Source organism: Musa acuminata, chromosome BXJ3-11 (assembly GCF_036884655.1).
Source record: "Musa acuminata AAA Group cultivar baxijiao chromosome BXJ3-11, Cavendish_Baxijiao_AAA, whole genome shotgun sequence".
In the NCBI taxonomy this organism is placed as follows: domain Eukaryota; kingdom Viridiplantae; phylum Streptophyta; class Magnoliopsida; order Zingiberales; family Musaceae; genus Musa; species Musa acuminata.
The window spans coordinates 6,145,594-6,160,129 of record NC_088359.1 but is presented as its reverse complement, the minus strand read 5'-3'; the positions used below and the strand labels follow the sequence as shown (position 1 = coordinate 6,160,129).

Genomic DNA, 14,536 nt, shown 5'->3' with positions numbered 1-14,536 from the left:
TTTTTTTAATGGAGGAATGAATAATTTGAGTGATCGGCATTGACAGGGAATGGGTAGTATTTAGAACTTGGGCTACACTTGACCTCATTCATGGGATTTATTCAAGAAATATGGGCATTTTTTCTGAAGTAATTTTTTTAAAAAATAAATCATTATGACCACATTGGCGACATACATCTTTCAATGTATCAAAATTTTCTATTGTGATAAGATACCTACTTTGTCGTGTATTTATCACCATAGTGGTGACATACATCATAATGTTGACATGCATATGAGAACAGAACTGGAAGAAGAATGTCGCATTGACTTCATATGGTTCAGGGAGATCTAAGATTAATTAAAGATTAACGGAGAAGAAGGATATGGACCAAAGAATTGATGAACATAAGCTAACTTGAGAGACAAGGAGAGAAAGATAAAAGGAGAAGTAAATGTACCTGATTTTGACAATCTGAAGAAAATAGATTGCAAGGAAACATGATATAAATTATCTCATGACCCACAATTAGGGTTGGGGGAGATGCATCATGAAAAATATATGCTTTTGGTACTGGGAAAAGGAGTCTTCAAAAGCTTTCTTTACAGAGAAATCAATGAGGAGCATCTGCCTAACTCTGACCTGAGGGCATCTCCTGCAAAGAGGTCCAGTTTTGTACAAGTTTTCTTGATGATGAGAGTCACAGGCCCCCTCCAAATTACACTGATCATCAACCTAACCTGTTACAGAGAAGGATCTCTCAACTTGGCCCACCTCCTTCATTCTCTGTTCTGTAGCAAGGGAGGGCCATGCAGATTTACCAAAGTCTCAGTAATGATAAACTTAAGTGTGACAGTATATATATTGAAGCTCCTAGGAGTATATTCTGGCATAAGAACAATGATTTTACAGCTTGAGACTTTTGACTGCTGTTTCTGATATGTTAGTCAGCAATAAGACAATAGTAGTATGAAGTATAAAACAGTTCGATCGAGAGACATAAAAATCATCTCTTTATTACCTGATGCAGATGACAGAAGGCCTCATGTATCAAGTCTGGCAGTCAAATTCATGCACCTGATGAAAGATACTCACAGATGGTTCTCATCCGGACATGGCTGTCGGTAAAGCAGGAAACAAGAACCCTTAAGACAGATGACAGATACGAGGAAACGAGTGAAAGGGCCAATTAGCTTACACCTGGCTGTATAATTGAGATAACAGCCCAACCCTTTGAATGCTCGGTCACCATCTGAACCCATCCAAATTATCAAAGTTGAATTCTTTAACTGAGGGAAACAATAGCAGCGTAGACATCATCAACACCAATTCTCCTACCGTTATCTGCGACACTAGAATGTAGGGCTCCATCATTTCTTGCTGTCGATGCATCTGAGGAACCTTCACCTGAGGTTGCCAAGCAGCGTGCAAGTTCAAATGAGACTCTCTGATCCACTGTGTGTTCATTGTTTCTAGGCACAATAGCAGAGTCCACTAGTGATGCAGCAATTTCCTCAGCGCTCAAGATTTTTGGTGGTTCACGGATAGGAAATGATCGGAAGGAGCCACCAGCACGGGAATGGAATTCAGGATCAGTGAAAGGCGACGATGTGCCTGAATATGCTGAACTTGGTGAAATGAGACGACCCATTGGGCTTCCAGGACAAAGCTGGTAGGACAGAAACTCCATAGGCCTCACTTTTCTTGCAGCTTGCATCGAGGGAAGAGGTCAACAATTTGGCAAAAGATGGAAGATGGACCAGTTGGAGAATAGGAACTCGGTGAAAGAGCAGATGGAGATAGAGGTCCTGCAGGTGATTGCACCGAAGATGGTAGAAAGGAAGGTGGTGCAACAAATGGAAGCCTCACTTCTGGTGGATGGTTTGGATTTTCGGTTGCAGCAGCAGCAGCATCTGACATAGGAAATGCAGGTTCAGGAACAAGGATTGCATGGCCGATAAGCTTACCATTTCTGTGTGATCTGAAGCACCGGTACATGCCAAGCTAGGTAGCCCACCTTCTTCCCTGGTAATTAAAACAACAAATATACGATAATGATATCCGAAACTGAAGCTATTTCTCTAACACTATCATCACATTAACTTTCACAAGCAGAAATCAGAGTTCCCTACACTATGTAGATATCAGTGCCTTGCTGCTTCCATAGAAAAACCATCTAATTTAAGATATCTTACCCAAGTACCACATTTACATGAAGTATTTTTACGCAATGAATTCTCATGGTGTGGGATCTACCCATCCATTATCCTTCCCAAAAAAAAGTTTTCACATTCTAAATATCATACTTTCTGGCTGATAGGGGTGAATATTGAGGTCAATGGTCGTCCAACATGTGTTTGCATAGTGACAATCTCCTTTGTCTATCCACGTGGACATGAGTCCAAAGCAAACAACTATGGGTTGCCTCTGTCTCCTCCCTTGTCGTCTACATGGACAAAAAGATAAAGATAGACTATTAGGGGTGGTTAAGAGTTGTTTCTCCATAGAATATTTTGTCCATTTATCGTAAGTGTAAAAATTTATTTTTAACAAATTACCAAAAAGATCAGTTTTTACTGCCCACCACCATACTCATCTTCCTCCGGTTATTAATTTGAGCATCGAAAGGATCAAGTCGGAAAATTTCTCTTGACTTCGATCTTCTTGCTTGTGATACATCAAAAACTTGATATTTTCACCTTCAAGGCGCCTTGGATAACACTGCGCACACAAGTCAAAACCACTTCGGGTTAACCATGACATCAACGACATCTTCCCATAACATCAACCATGTTCTTTCATACCTGGTTTACTAATAGTTTCAATCCAAAAATCAAACAAAAAACTTAAGTTACTTAAAAAAAATAAATGAGAAAAGAAGAAAAATATGGTACATTATAAAAATTTTATAATTGTACTTTTTGACAATTATATATCTGGGAACTATTTATCTTTTTACAAAATAGTTTTAATTACATGAACGCACCAGACATATTATCCTTAACAGAGCGCCACAGCTCATAAGTGTCCAGACTACTAAATCCAAATAATTGGTAACTATCTCTTGTGGTTGTTCATTTAAAACCTTGTTTCGTATCCACAAAACCCCCATTCCCTCTAAAGATAAGCAGAGACATGGCTTATCATGTGGTTGTTCATTTAAAACCTTGTTTCGTATCCACAAAACCCCCATTCCCTCTAAAGATAAGCAGAGACATGGCTTATCATCTCCCCCAACTGTTCCATTTAATTTATTTATGAAATAAGTTCCAATATCCTCGAGCAGCATAGCATCAGAAAAATCAAACATTAGAAATGAGTACATCAGTATTGCATAATCATTACAGAAACTAAACAGTTAGCTCAAATCACTTCTAATAAACAAGACACTATTGAAACAGTCCTCACATGGAGATACTACATGCTCAGAACAGAAGTAGTTGTGTGACTAATAGATACTGCCTGATCAGAACGGAAGCACTTTTAGAACAAGTACATCATTCAAATTACTAAACTACAAAAAAATGTTACTGTAGTATTCTAACCCTATCACAGATCTGAATTAATTAAACTTTAAGAACATAACATCAATAACCATATCAAAACCCTAAAACGCAAAGAGCAATATGCAACAAGAAGATGATAACAAACCGGAACGCTGACTTGGTGGACTCGGCTCCCAGCGAACGCAATCGCCGCCGCGGCTGCATTCACCGTCTCCACGCTGTTACTAACTACGCTCATCGCTTCCTCGTCCTCAATCCGAAAGAGGACAGACTTCCCCAAACCTTCCCCAACTCCCGGAAATTCCATCAAATCACGAACCAGTTTCGGCAAGAACAGCTCAAATCCGGTCGAAGAACGCGAATTTATGACTCAGGAACCAAAATCCCCAGCAAAAATCACCGAAACTTCGAGCGAAAAATTATTCGAAAACATTATAACCAAGCCAATTGACTCAAAAAGTTAATAGATTCCAACTTAAAAAATAATAATATTTTAACTAATTATCATTATTTGTTTAAGAACTAGAACAATCAAATATGGAGACTTTTACGTCAGCTACAGTGTTTTTGAATTGGATGGGTTCACTCGATGGATTAGTCCGTAAAAATTGAGGTGAGTTGCTACCATCTCTTTATTAAAGGTATTCTAGAAAATATGGTAAAAAGAACATCGATTGAGAAATATGAAAAAGGGATATATGTTGAGAAAAACTCAAAAAAAAAAAAAGTTCTTTTCTTGGAATTGGTCCTATAATATAAAGAGAAAGGAAGATTATGTATAGATGGCAATTGGAGAATAGGTATGTCATTACCCACAAACCTATATATGCCTATTTTACAACCATTTATATGTACTTTTCTAAATTTAAGTTTAGTATATATTATTCTGAATCTCAAATACCTGTGTATATGTAATTATGTATATTAATTTTAAAATTTAAATTGATATCATACACTTTTAAAGTTATTAAAAAATATAAAGGCAGGCATTCAGACTAATTGGCATCTAACATGATAAGTAATATTGTTGGCTTTGTGTTTGCAGTTTCCTCTCTCTAGTCGACATCAAATCTGATGATTTTTCTTACTTTATGATGTACAAATCAATTTAGATTTATTTTTCTTTTACTTCTCTACCTTCATGATTAAGTTTAAACTCGAGAGGAGATCCAAAGCTAGAAAAGCAGTACAAAGGCACCTCTGTAAACTTTACCTCATTGGAAGACATGATAGTGCTGCACACTTTCTCAAAAGCACCTGTAAAGCTCCCACTTTGTGCTTTATTCTCTGTTTCACACACACTGCAGCCTCTCTCTCCAGTGTCCATTGGTGCATAGCATAGCCAAGCCTGCAAAGTGAAACAAAGAGGGTTTCAGAGCGTCACAGCTCACCCACATCCAAAGTGAGAGTGGTTCCACAGGAAGAGAGCATCCACTTTTGAGAAGAAGAAGAAACCAGTGAGAAGTCCTTGAGATCTTGTCCCACCACCATAGAGGGCATGCAGCTGCCGCAAATATGAAGCTGTGAAGAGAAGGATAAACATCAACTCTTAATTCTCTCTTTAACAAATGACAATGACAAGAGAAAAAGTTGGCACAATACCTGCTGGACTGCTAATGGTGTTGAACTATATATACCTCTCTCAACTTAAAATCCATAAAAAAGGATACAATTTTCCAGATTCTGTTCTTAGTCTTAGTAACATCTGCCAATAACAAGCAAACCCTGTTCACAAGCTTCTTCCCAGTCCATGAACTCCCCATCTTGAAAACCAGGACGAGCAATGTAAAGCAAGCGCATCTACACTAGATACAACAAAACAGAGACCTAGTTGTCTGGGTGAAGTGCAACGTGGTGTAACGCCATGTCGTCTTCCTCCTGCTCATGATGGCCACTTTGGGCCCTCGAGCCGCACGGAATTCCCTGCCGCCCCAAGTCACTCCACTAAATGCCGACAGACCCCGACGCATGATGATGAGAAGCAGCAGCCGCCGCACTGGTTAACCAAGAAGGAGACAAGAATGGACGCGAGGATGAGAAGACACGCGGCGCAAGGCAGACCGGAGAGAACCAGACTGCGGACAGAGCCGCCACCGAAGCACCAATCGCAGCAGCTGGAGGGGAGAAAGGTTTCGGTGGTGTATTACCTCTCCAGGAGTCACCACCTCGAGCACCCGCACTTCATGGAGGTCCCGCTCTCCTCCCCTGCGGGGCTCTACCTCAGAGGTAAAAAGGATCGATCTTGGTTGGATAAAAAGGAGAGCTTTCATCTGTGTTCTGTTTCTTGATTTCTTGGTTGGGTTGTTTGTAGATGTGGTCGACAGGCTCGATGTGCTGCGAGGGAAGGGGATGGCGGCCATGTACTCCTGGTCTTGCAAGAGGTAACAGAGCATGCAGAATTAGGAACTGCAAAGACCCTAGATTTAGGTTTTTGATTGACCGATGATGATACACCATACTGGCGCAGGAGCTACAAGAACGGATTCGTGTGGCAGGACCTTTCCGAGGGCGATCTGATCCTGCCGGAGCAGGGCGATGAGTATGTACTCAAGGGTTCGGAGCTCTTGGATCGAACCCCTCCAGGTACATTGTCCGTCTACATCTCTCTTTGTTTGGTAGAGGCTATGATCGGATTGAATGATGCATTGCTCGATTTAGATCGGAACCATCACGGTACCACCAATGTCAAGATCCAGAACCTGAAACACCCTCTACAACAGCCACCTCACAAAGGCGAAGAAGCTTCCCCTTCTTCATCCACAACACCCGTTGTTCTTAAGGAGGCAAAGCATCCCCTGAGGCAACAACCGCCACCACCTCCTCCTCCTCCAGCGCCTGGTTTTATAACCGCCCCATCGGCGGAAACCAGGATCCGCAAGCCCGATGGAGCGCAGGAAGCTACAACTCAAATCGACAACGGAGAAGGAAGGAGAAATCGTGGATTGATGTGTTCGAAGGAGGACCCAAATATCGTTAAAGTAGGGAGTTCACAGCCACCAACATCTTCAGGTCCTTCCTCTCCTTCATGTGCAAAGATGAGTACACTGCAATCCCTGATAAGAGCAGAACTAAGCAGAAGGAACGGCTATAGGAATTTGGAAGGAGAGGATGTTTACCTCCCAACCGGATCAAAATTGAAAGCCGCAAACATGATCATGCACCTGATTACTTGTGGATCAATCTCTGTGAAAGACCACTACCGCTTTGGATCTGTTTGCCAACTCAAGGTTTCTAGGGGACACCAACTGTTTGCTAGAGAGCCAAAGAGAAATGTGCTAAGGGATGAAAAAGAAGGAACATCTCAGCGTGAGCTTCACTGAAACAAACAAAGAGCACAGGTAGCATCTGTCGCATACAAAAATAAGTCAATCTACAAAACATCAATACTATGCTGATATGATAATATCATAAAATGCATAATGTCTCTCATTTCACTATTCGGATCTGAACATTTTTTAAGTGCTGATAAGTGCAATTTGTTCATTTATTGACTATTTCACGGTGGTTTTTAAGCTTTTCATGGCTATTTGTAGCAGAACACGAATCGTTCCAATGTCCAGTGGGCCGTTGGTTGCCTAAGTTTGGGTTTGTTTACGGACCAATCCATGCGCCATATTTGTACCGCCACACCTCGGATTCCCTTGCAATTTGACGTCAGGAAACGCGTCGCCTCTCCATTGCAATTCCAAAACGCCGTGGGGCCCGGTCGCAACGATCCACGTGTCACCCCCAGGATCGACAATGCTACTGCTGTCGCCTGTTAGACCACATCGTGCTGCTCCACCGTCAAAGAGCCGTGTCCAAGACGCCAAACTCCGAGACTCGAACCTTATCTCACACTCGTCAACCTGACTGCTACCGCACCACACGCGGCGTCGTCCGCACGCAGACAAAGCCATCCCCGCCTTCCCCGGCACCTCTTCACCCCTCTCCATCGAACTCTCAAAACCTTATCGAGATCGTCATACATAGGTTGGGTTGCAATCAAGAAAATAAAGGGGAAAAAGAAAGAACACGTCGCTGTAGATTAAGCGTAATTTACAAGGAGACCAAATGAGTACATATATGTATCAGTTATCATCAGGCTGTTGACACCTTCTCTTCTTTGCGCATCCGAACAGCTGCTCCATCTCCTCATCTCGCACCGTGATGAACTCCGGCGCTGGCCATAGCTTTCGCTTACACCGCAATGCCCTCCTCGGCTTCATCGGCGCAGGCGGCGGGCAGCTCTGCGCCAACGACGACGGAAGCTTGCTCTCTTCGGAGGTCGGCGTGCGACACTCTTCACCACCATCGTCTACCTCTCCGATCGACCGAACCGTCACCACAGGCCTCAGCGCCAACTCCGGCCCCAAGGCTGACATCTTCTCCGATCTACCTTTTGCCTCGTCACGCCGCGCTCCAACCCTAATCATAGCTTACTCTCTTATAGCGTGACCGAGAGACTCTACCTTCTCCTCTCCCCCCTCGCTCTCCTTCCTTTCCCTCTCTTCCACTCGTAAAGTATGAAGAAGACCCCGATGGTGGGCTACATCACTATCCAATATGGCTCGCCCTCGGCTGACGCAGTTAGATGTACCCAAACCACTTTGTGCTTTCCGACAGGAGCTCATAGGATACCATATCGCAGCAGTCTGACGGTAAATGACGCGGTGGCGCCGCCCCAAGACAAAAGGATCGGCATAGGATGCCGTTCGAGGACTTCAAAATTCCCACCATAAACATCGGTGCACGTGGGTGATGGGAATTCGAGCCGTGGATCTCTCCCTGCTCCCTCGACGAGGAGATTCTTGGAGCCAGCGAGCTGAGTCTACTGCAGCAGTACACACACCCAAACAAGACAATTCTGCTGCGACTCGCTGTAACAGAGACCTCCTTGCACATACTTTGAATCACAAGCACAAATCTTTGTCATCTAATCTCATCCATTTGTACGTGGAGAGTGGACTGAATGAATTGATTATATTTAGAGTTTGTCTTGTTCTCCCACTTTGGGTCAATAGATCTGATGACACTGTTACGACAGTGCTGGTTTTATTTATAGGGAATGTTAGTGTCTCTTTACGTCGTGGTCGGGGAATCAGCACAGCTATGTTCGACTCCAGATGTGCAAATTTAGAGTTTGTCTTGTTCTCCCACTTTGGGTCAATAGATCTGATGACACTGTTACGACAGTGCTGGTTTTATTTATAGGGAATGTTAGTGTCTCTTTACGTCGTGGCCGGGGAATCAGCACGGCTATGTTCGACTCCAGATGTGCAAGGTTGCTCGATTTGGCACTTGGGTCTCAGGAGCTTGCGTCGACCATCCCGTGTTCGGTGCAACCCTCTGTCTTAGAATCCTCGATACGTAGGGTTTCTCGCGTTGACGCTTGAGCGTCAGATCAGGTCGGGTTCGAGTCTCGTCTCCCGAGGGTGATCTTCTCCCTTGGCAGGTGGCTTGCTTCTTCGTCATTGGGCTCCTGCACATAAGTCAAGGTATGGAGGGGGGATTTCCCAACTCGACCCATTCGAAGTTTAAGTTAGCTTTTGGATGAGTAAGAGTATAGTGCTTGAGCGAAAAAAAAACCCTCCCATGTGTTGATTCAGGCGATGGGTTTTTATGCCTGTCCATGGGGTTTGGTTGTACCCAGCCTCTTAATGGCTGTCGACCCCTTAAGCGGTGAACCCATACCCTTAGTGCTGATATCGATTGTCCTGCGTGGATTGGCACCGAGCGACGTCGTACTTGAGCGATGCTGCGGTCCTTGTCTTCGCGGGGCAGCATCACACTTGAGCGGTGTCGTCCCTATCTTCGCGAGACGACGTCATACTCGAGTAGCGTCATACCCGAGCGACGCCGTTTCACTCTTTGTGGAGTGGCATCATACCGGAGTGACGTTGTCCCAACCTTTACGGGTTGATGTTGTACCCGAATGACGTGGTCCGTCGTATCAACTTCAAAGCTCTTCGCGGGCACTAATGTGGCTGTGGACGGTTGTTTGTGGACGTGTTACCAAATTGTGCCGAGAAATAAATTACTTCAACTCTTCTCCAATAAATAAAATTATTTTATTAATTAATAAAATTGTTGGCCACCTTATTTTTTTAATTATTTTTTCTTCCATTAATAGTTGCGAGGCGTGAATCTCGTGAGTGGGTCCGCTCACCTCCCCTCGTCCTCTCATCGGTCCGCCGCGGCACGCAATCGACTCCGGTAAGTGGGAGTCACCTTAGTGCCGGTGACGGGACTCATCCATCTTGGCTAGAATGGGATGGTTTAACTACTCAGCCCTCATCCATCTTCGTGGTCTCTCATGGCGGCAGCGGGCGGTGGCGGTCGAGAGGATCCGACGTCGGAGGTCGGAAAGCAGGGTCGGCTGGCGATGATGGAGCTCGCCAACATGATCTCCGTCCCCATGGCGCTAAACGCCGTCGTCCGCCTCAACGTCCCCGACGCCATCTGGCAGTCCGGATCTAACTCCCCCCTCACCGCAGCCGAGATCCTCGCCCTCCTCCGCCCCCCGCCGCCCTCTTCCTCCGACCCGTCCGTCCTCCAGCGCCTCCTCCGCCTCCTCGCCAGCCACGGCGTCTTCGCCGAGAACCGCTGCGCCACCTCCGGCGCTCGCCGCTACTCCCTCACCGACGTCGGCCGCACCCTCGTCCCCTCCGGCGACGGCGCCTCCTACGCCGCCTACGTGCTGCAGCACCACCAGGACGCGCTGGTCCGCGCGTGGCCGCGGCTCCACGAGGCCGTCCTCGACCCGGCCGGGCCGGAGCCCTTCGCCCGCGCCAACGGCGGGGTGCCCGCCTACGCCTACTACGGCGGCGACCGCGAGGCCAACGCCCTGATGCAGCGAGCCATGTGGGGGGTGTCGGAACCCTTCATGGAGGCGCTCCTCGACGGGTACGGCTCCGCCGGGTTCGGGAGCGTGGAAACCCTCGTCGACGTCGGCGGCAGCTCCGGCGCCTGCCTCGACATGATCATGCGACGCTTCCCCTCCGTCAAGCGCGGCATCAACTTCGATCTGCCAGAGGTGGTCGCCGAGGCGCCGCCGTTGGCCGGTAGTCCTCTAAAACACAACCCCCACGCTCTCCCGGCACATCTTAGCCGCCTCATCCACCCCACGCTAAAGTGGGTGGGTGGTGGTTATCGTCCTGTTTCACGCCTACTCTCCGCTTTTACTTGCTATGAGATCTATTCTTCACACTATAGCTTTGTCCATATACGAAGGTGCGTAATTGGGAGAACTTCGGGGGCACATAAGACTGGCCACGTGTTGTGTTGGGCCATGGTAAGTGGGTTCTGTCGTCTTTGTCGAAGCGTGGGATGCTGAGGCATTTCGTCGAACAACATCAGGGCCAGTGAGATGCAACGAATCTTGATTTTGCCCTAGTTACTTACGGTCATCCGTTGTCCTCGTCGAAGCTTCGCCGGCGTCTCCGGCGAGATGGACGAAGACACGTCCCCCATGGTGGGTGGTGGATGTGACACCGCCAAGCACAAGACGTTCATATGATACAAGATTTCCCTTATGCACATCAATTGATTGTTGGAATGCAAGTGGAGGGATAGAGATTAAAATTCCATCTGTAGCTTTTTTAATTTCAATTACGTCTGAGCAAGAAAAATAGTTTGGTTCCAATGACTCACTTCTTGTTTTGTCTGTGTGGAGTTGCAGGGGTGACGCATGTGGGTGGGAACATGTTCGAATCCATTCCCACCGGTGATGCCATCTTCATGAAGGTACGAATACAGAGCTAAATTTGGGCTTGGGTTTCTCATAGCCGTATGTCGTCCATTACTAAACTAAAACATAAATTTTGATTGTAACTTATCCCATTTAATTTATAGGTAAAAACCATGATGCATTTTCTTCAACAAAAAAATATTTTAAGACATTTTATTATTTATTTAGTGGCATCAACATTATCTTGATTTTTTTTTACATCTATTGTTTCATTTTCGGAAAACATGTATTTTGTGTTGTCCAAATTTATGTGCTAGCTTTAACCAATTGCAGCCAGACTTGTTAAGGTTTTGTCATCTCTCTCCTCTGATGCCAACTTGTCATCCCTTCTTCTTGCGAACTGCGTGCAGTGGGTGCTGACGACATGGACGGACGAGGAGTGCACGGCGATACTGAGGAACTGTTACAACGCGCTGCCAGAGGGCGGGAAGGTGATCGCTTGTGAGCCGGTGCTACCGGTGGAGACCGACAACAGCCGGAGGACGCGGGCGCTGCTGGAGGGCGACATCTTTGTGATGGCGATCTACCGGACGCTGGGAAGAGAACGCACCGAGGAGGAGTTCCGACAGCTCGGCGGCGTCGTCGGATTCACCGCCTTCAGGGCCATCTACTTGGACCCGTTCTACGCCGTGGTTGAGTACCAAAAGTGAACCCGAGTTGGTTCCACTTCGTTCGATGAACACTCTTAGTAACCCAGATTGTTCCAGCATTAGCTTTAATAATAATAATAATTTATCTGAAAAATATTATTGATGTCTTAGTTAACCCGATGTGATTCAGACTAGTATGTGCATTATTGTCCGAGGTGAAAACGTTAAGTTTTCAAAGTGTTACTTGCACAAAGATCGTTAATCCGAAATGTATGAGTATGAATAGTAAAAGAAAAAGCAAGTTTTCTCTTATCCTAATAAAGATGAGTTTTTATATCTAATAAAAATAATATTTCATAAAATATTTTACGAAAAGGGAGCCTCTAATCGCCCCCAACAATCCCCTCTTGCCTTTTTGTCCAAGTGGGTTACTAGGGGGAACAACTCCGAACTATTTGCTCTAGACCTGGACTCGTGTCCATGCGAACAAACAGGTGAATAGTGATCTGGATCTTTTCCTCCCAACGAGAACTCCATGTGATAGTTACGTGTTAGATAATGATTAGTCAATAGTGTATTCCCTTTCATTTGTACCCTCTCCCCTAATCATGCTTTGGGGCTTTTGCGAGAGGAGTTTGAAGTGCGACATTTTATTCATCGAACATGAGTGCATTCAGGACCTCCTCACACGGGTCAAGTTTTTCCGACTCACATGTCTCGAGTGCTAGTCATAGGTGCCTTGCAAGCCAATCACGTGAGTGATGACACGTGTGACATGATACATACTCTTTTTACTTATTATATATTGACATTTTATCACTTTATATTGTTTGTTGTATGAATATATTCTGATGTTCATAGATATGTGCAATTGGAATCAGATCGAGATGAGATCACGATAATGTGATCGATTCACCTTTAAACACATACCCTAAATAATCCTAGTCATAGGTTACTCGAGAGAGACATTAAGATAACCAGACAAAAATGGTGTAATGTATACATGTACATATGATGGAGGCGGCTGGTCGCATAACTGCTTGTGTGGGGATACTAGGGATACGGTGCTCATTGGAGAATGAGTTCACTGATTGATCCGCTCACGGAATGCTGAATGGCTGATGATGCCTTATTGTCAGACAACAATTTCATAGTCTTAGTGGTATATCTATTCCTTAGACTTGAGATACCAAGGATGTCCTGTATGAGTACTCCACTATTTGATACCAGATTTATAGGTCTAAAAATTTCAAATCTAGCATAACTGATTATCGGGAGTGGTAACCAACCTTACGAGAACTCTTAAGTGTCAATAGAGAATCATCCACTCTCAGTGTCATGAGAGGAATATCACATATGTTTTTGCTAAAACAAATCCCTGGTTAGGGTCATTCAGATTGAGAGAGAAATATTCTCCGAGAGAATCTGATTAGAGTGAAACTAGAGTAGAAACCGTATGGGTCTGACAATACCATGCCCGGTATATAGTCTTTGAGATATTAGATGAATAAAGGGCTATAGGTACACAGTAACTGAGGACAATCAGGTCTAATAGATTGAATTCCCCTGTATCGTCTTGTCACGGACAAACTTCTCAACAAGATGTTGGATGTAATGCTTATGTGTGTCCCTGTCTTTTGGCATGTTCATGCCCTGTACAGAATGTAAAGGGGCGGCCGAAGGCTTAATAGTCCCATTTTAGTTGGGTTGGTGGCCTCTTTAGGCTTGTAAATAAAGGTTATGTCATGTGGACACGTGCGAGAGCTTTTCGGTCTGTAATGGACCATTTTACCCTTTGTTGTGCCACTATTCAGAGCTTGTAAAGTCTGTTTGTAATTTGCATTGTCTATGAAGTGTTTTTCGGAGATGTTTGCTTGTGGATCCCGATTGAGGCGTTCTCTCTTGCCTGTTCTCTCTTTTGTTGGTCCTAAGGGACAATGGGAGTCTTCGGGGAGGCTGACCTTTGCGGACGGACACGCAAGGGTGCCGCACGACTTAGGCAAAACCAGCTAAGTCCGTGTCATATGGTATCAGAGCGGGACAAGCACTAATAGAAACACTTAGCATGCAAACGTGGGGGACCTAGCGGGGCTGCGTCGAGGGCAGTCTGCACACGCACGACCGTTTGGGGGAAAAACAGACATGGAGATGTAGGGAAAGGAGTCGCTTAGAGGAGCGGGCATCTGACATTGGCATTCAGAGGAATGGCCAACCCTTCGCGTAAGAGGCACCACGAGAACAGACAAGCTTGGAAGAATGTGGAGCGCACAAAGGTTGGGATGCCTGAGTTTGAGCTACGGCTCAACGTTGACAACTATACTTTGATGGTGCTCTAGGCAAGCGAGGCGCTTGGCAAGAATGAGACCATGCAAGGTGGAATTAGTTGTTCAGCGATCAAAAGAGTTATGCAAAGCTCACAGAGGTGAGGGGAATTGCTAACTCGAAGAATTTGGTACTCATGCATGGGCTTGTATGCGGACGATGGAATGTTCGTGGCCATCCCAAGGCGACCGAGACTCGGCGCCATGGAGCATTGAAACTTTCTCTTCGGCATGTGAAGGATACGTCCATAGGAGGCTGAAGTGTGCAACGAGTTCAGCATGTTGCTAGGCCTTGAGGGGTGCAGTGGGGGCTGTATTGACGGGGAGTCGCAATCTAGCAAGTGCGTTTGCAGGAGGCAGAACAATGCACAGTTTGTTCAGCAGATCGGAGTAGTCCAAGGGGATGGTGG

General features: G+C 45.5%; 2 protein-coding genes and 1 pseudogene across 4 annotated transcripts; 2 read left to right on the top strand and 1 right to left on the bottom strand.

Annotated features, from left to right (window-relative positions):
* Window positions 1-336: 336 nt before the first annotated feature.
* LOC135652849 (uncharacterized) lies at window positions 337-5,229 on the bottom strand (annotated as a pseudogene).
* On the top strand, window positions 5,138-8,460 carry LOC135652847 (protein SOSEKI 3-like). 3 transcript variants are annotated; one of them, XM_065174148.1, is made up of 4 exons: window positions 5,138-5,712; window positions 5,798-5,867; window positions 5,954-6,069; window positions 6,145-6,931. In XM_065174148.1, exons 1-4 carry the CDS (start codon window positions 5,508-5,510, stop codon window positions 6,804-6,806), a joined length of 1,053 nt encoding a protein of 350 aa, XP_065030220.1. In that variant the 5' UTR covers window positions 5,138-5,507; the 3' UTR covers window positions 6,807-6,931. The 3 variants fall into 3 exon arrangements, with proteins under 3 accessions (XP_065030220.1, XP_065030219.1, XP_065030218.1); XM_065174147.1 differs by adding an exon at window positions 7,023-8,460 and having other exon boundaries at window positions 5,235-5,712; window positions 5,954-6,824; XM_065174146.1 differs by having other exon boundaries at window positions 5,235-5,712; window positions 5,954-6,931.
* A 1,168-nt stretch (window positions 8,461-9,628) lies between these two features.
* LOC135652848 (nicotinate N-methyltransferase 1-like) lies at window positions 9,629-11,968 on the top strand. The gene is made up of 3 exons (XM_065174149.1): window positions 9,629-10,529; window positions 11,147-11,211; window positions 11,566-11,968. The coding sequence occupies exons 1-3, from the start codon at window positions 9,782-9,784 to the stop codon at window positions 11,863-11,865; spliced, it is 1,113 nt and encodes a 370-aa protein (XP_065030221.1). The 5' UTR covers window positions 9,629-9,781; the 3' UTR covers window positions 11,866-11,968.
* The last annotated feature ends 2,568 nt before the right edge of the window (window positions 11,969-14,536 follow it).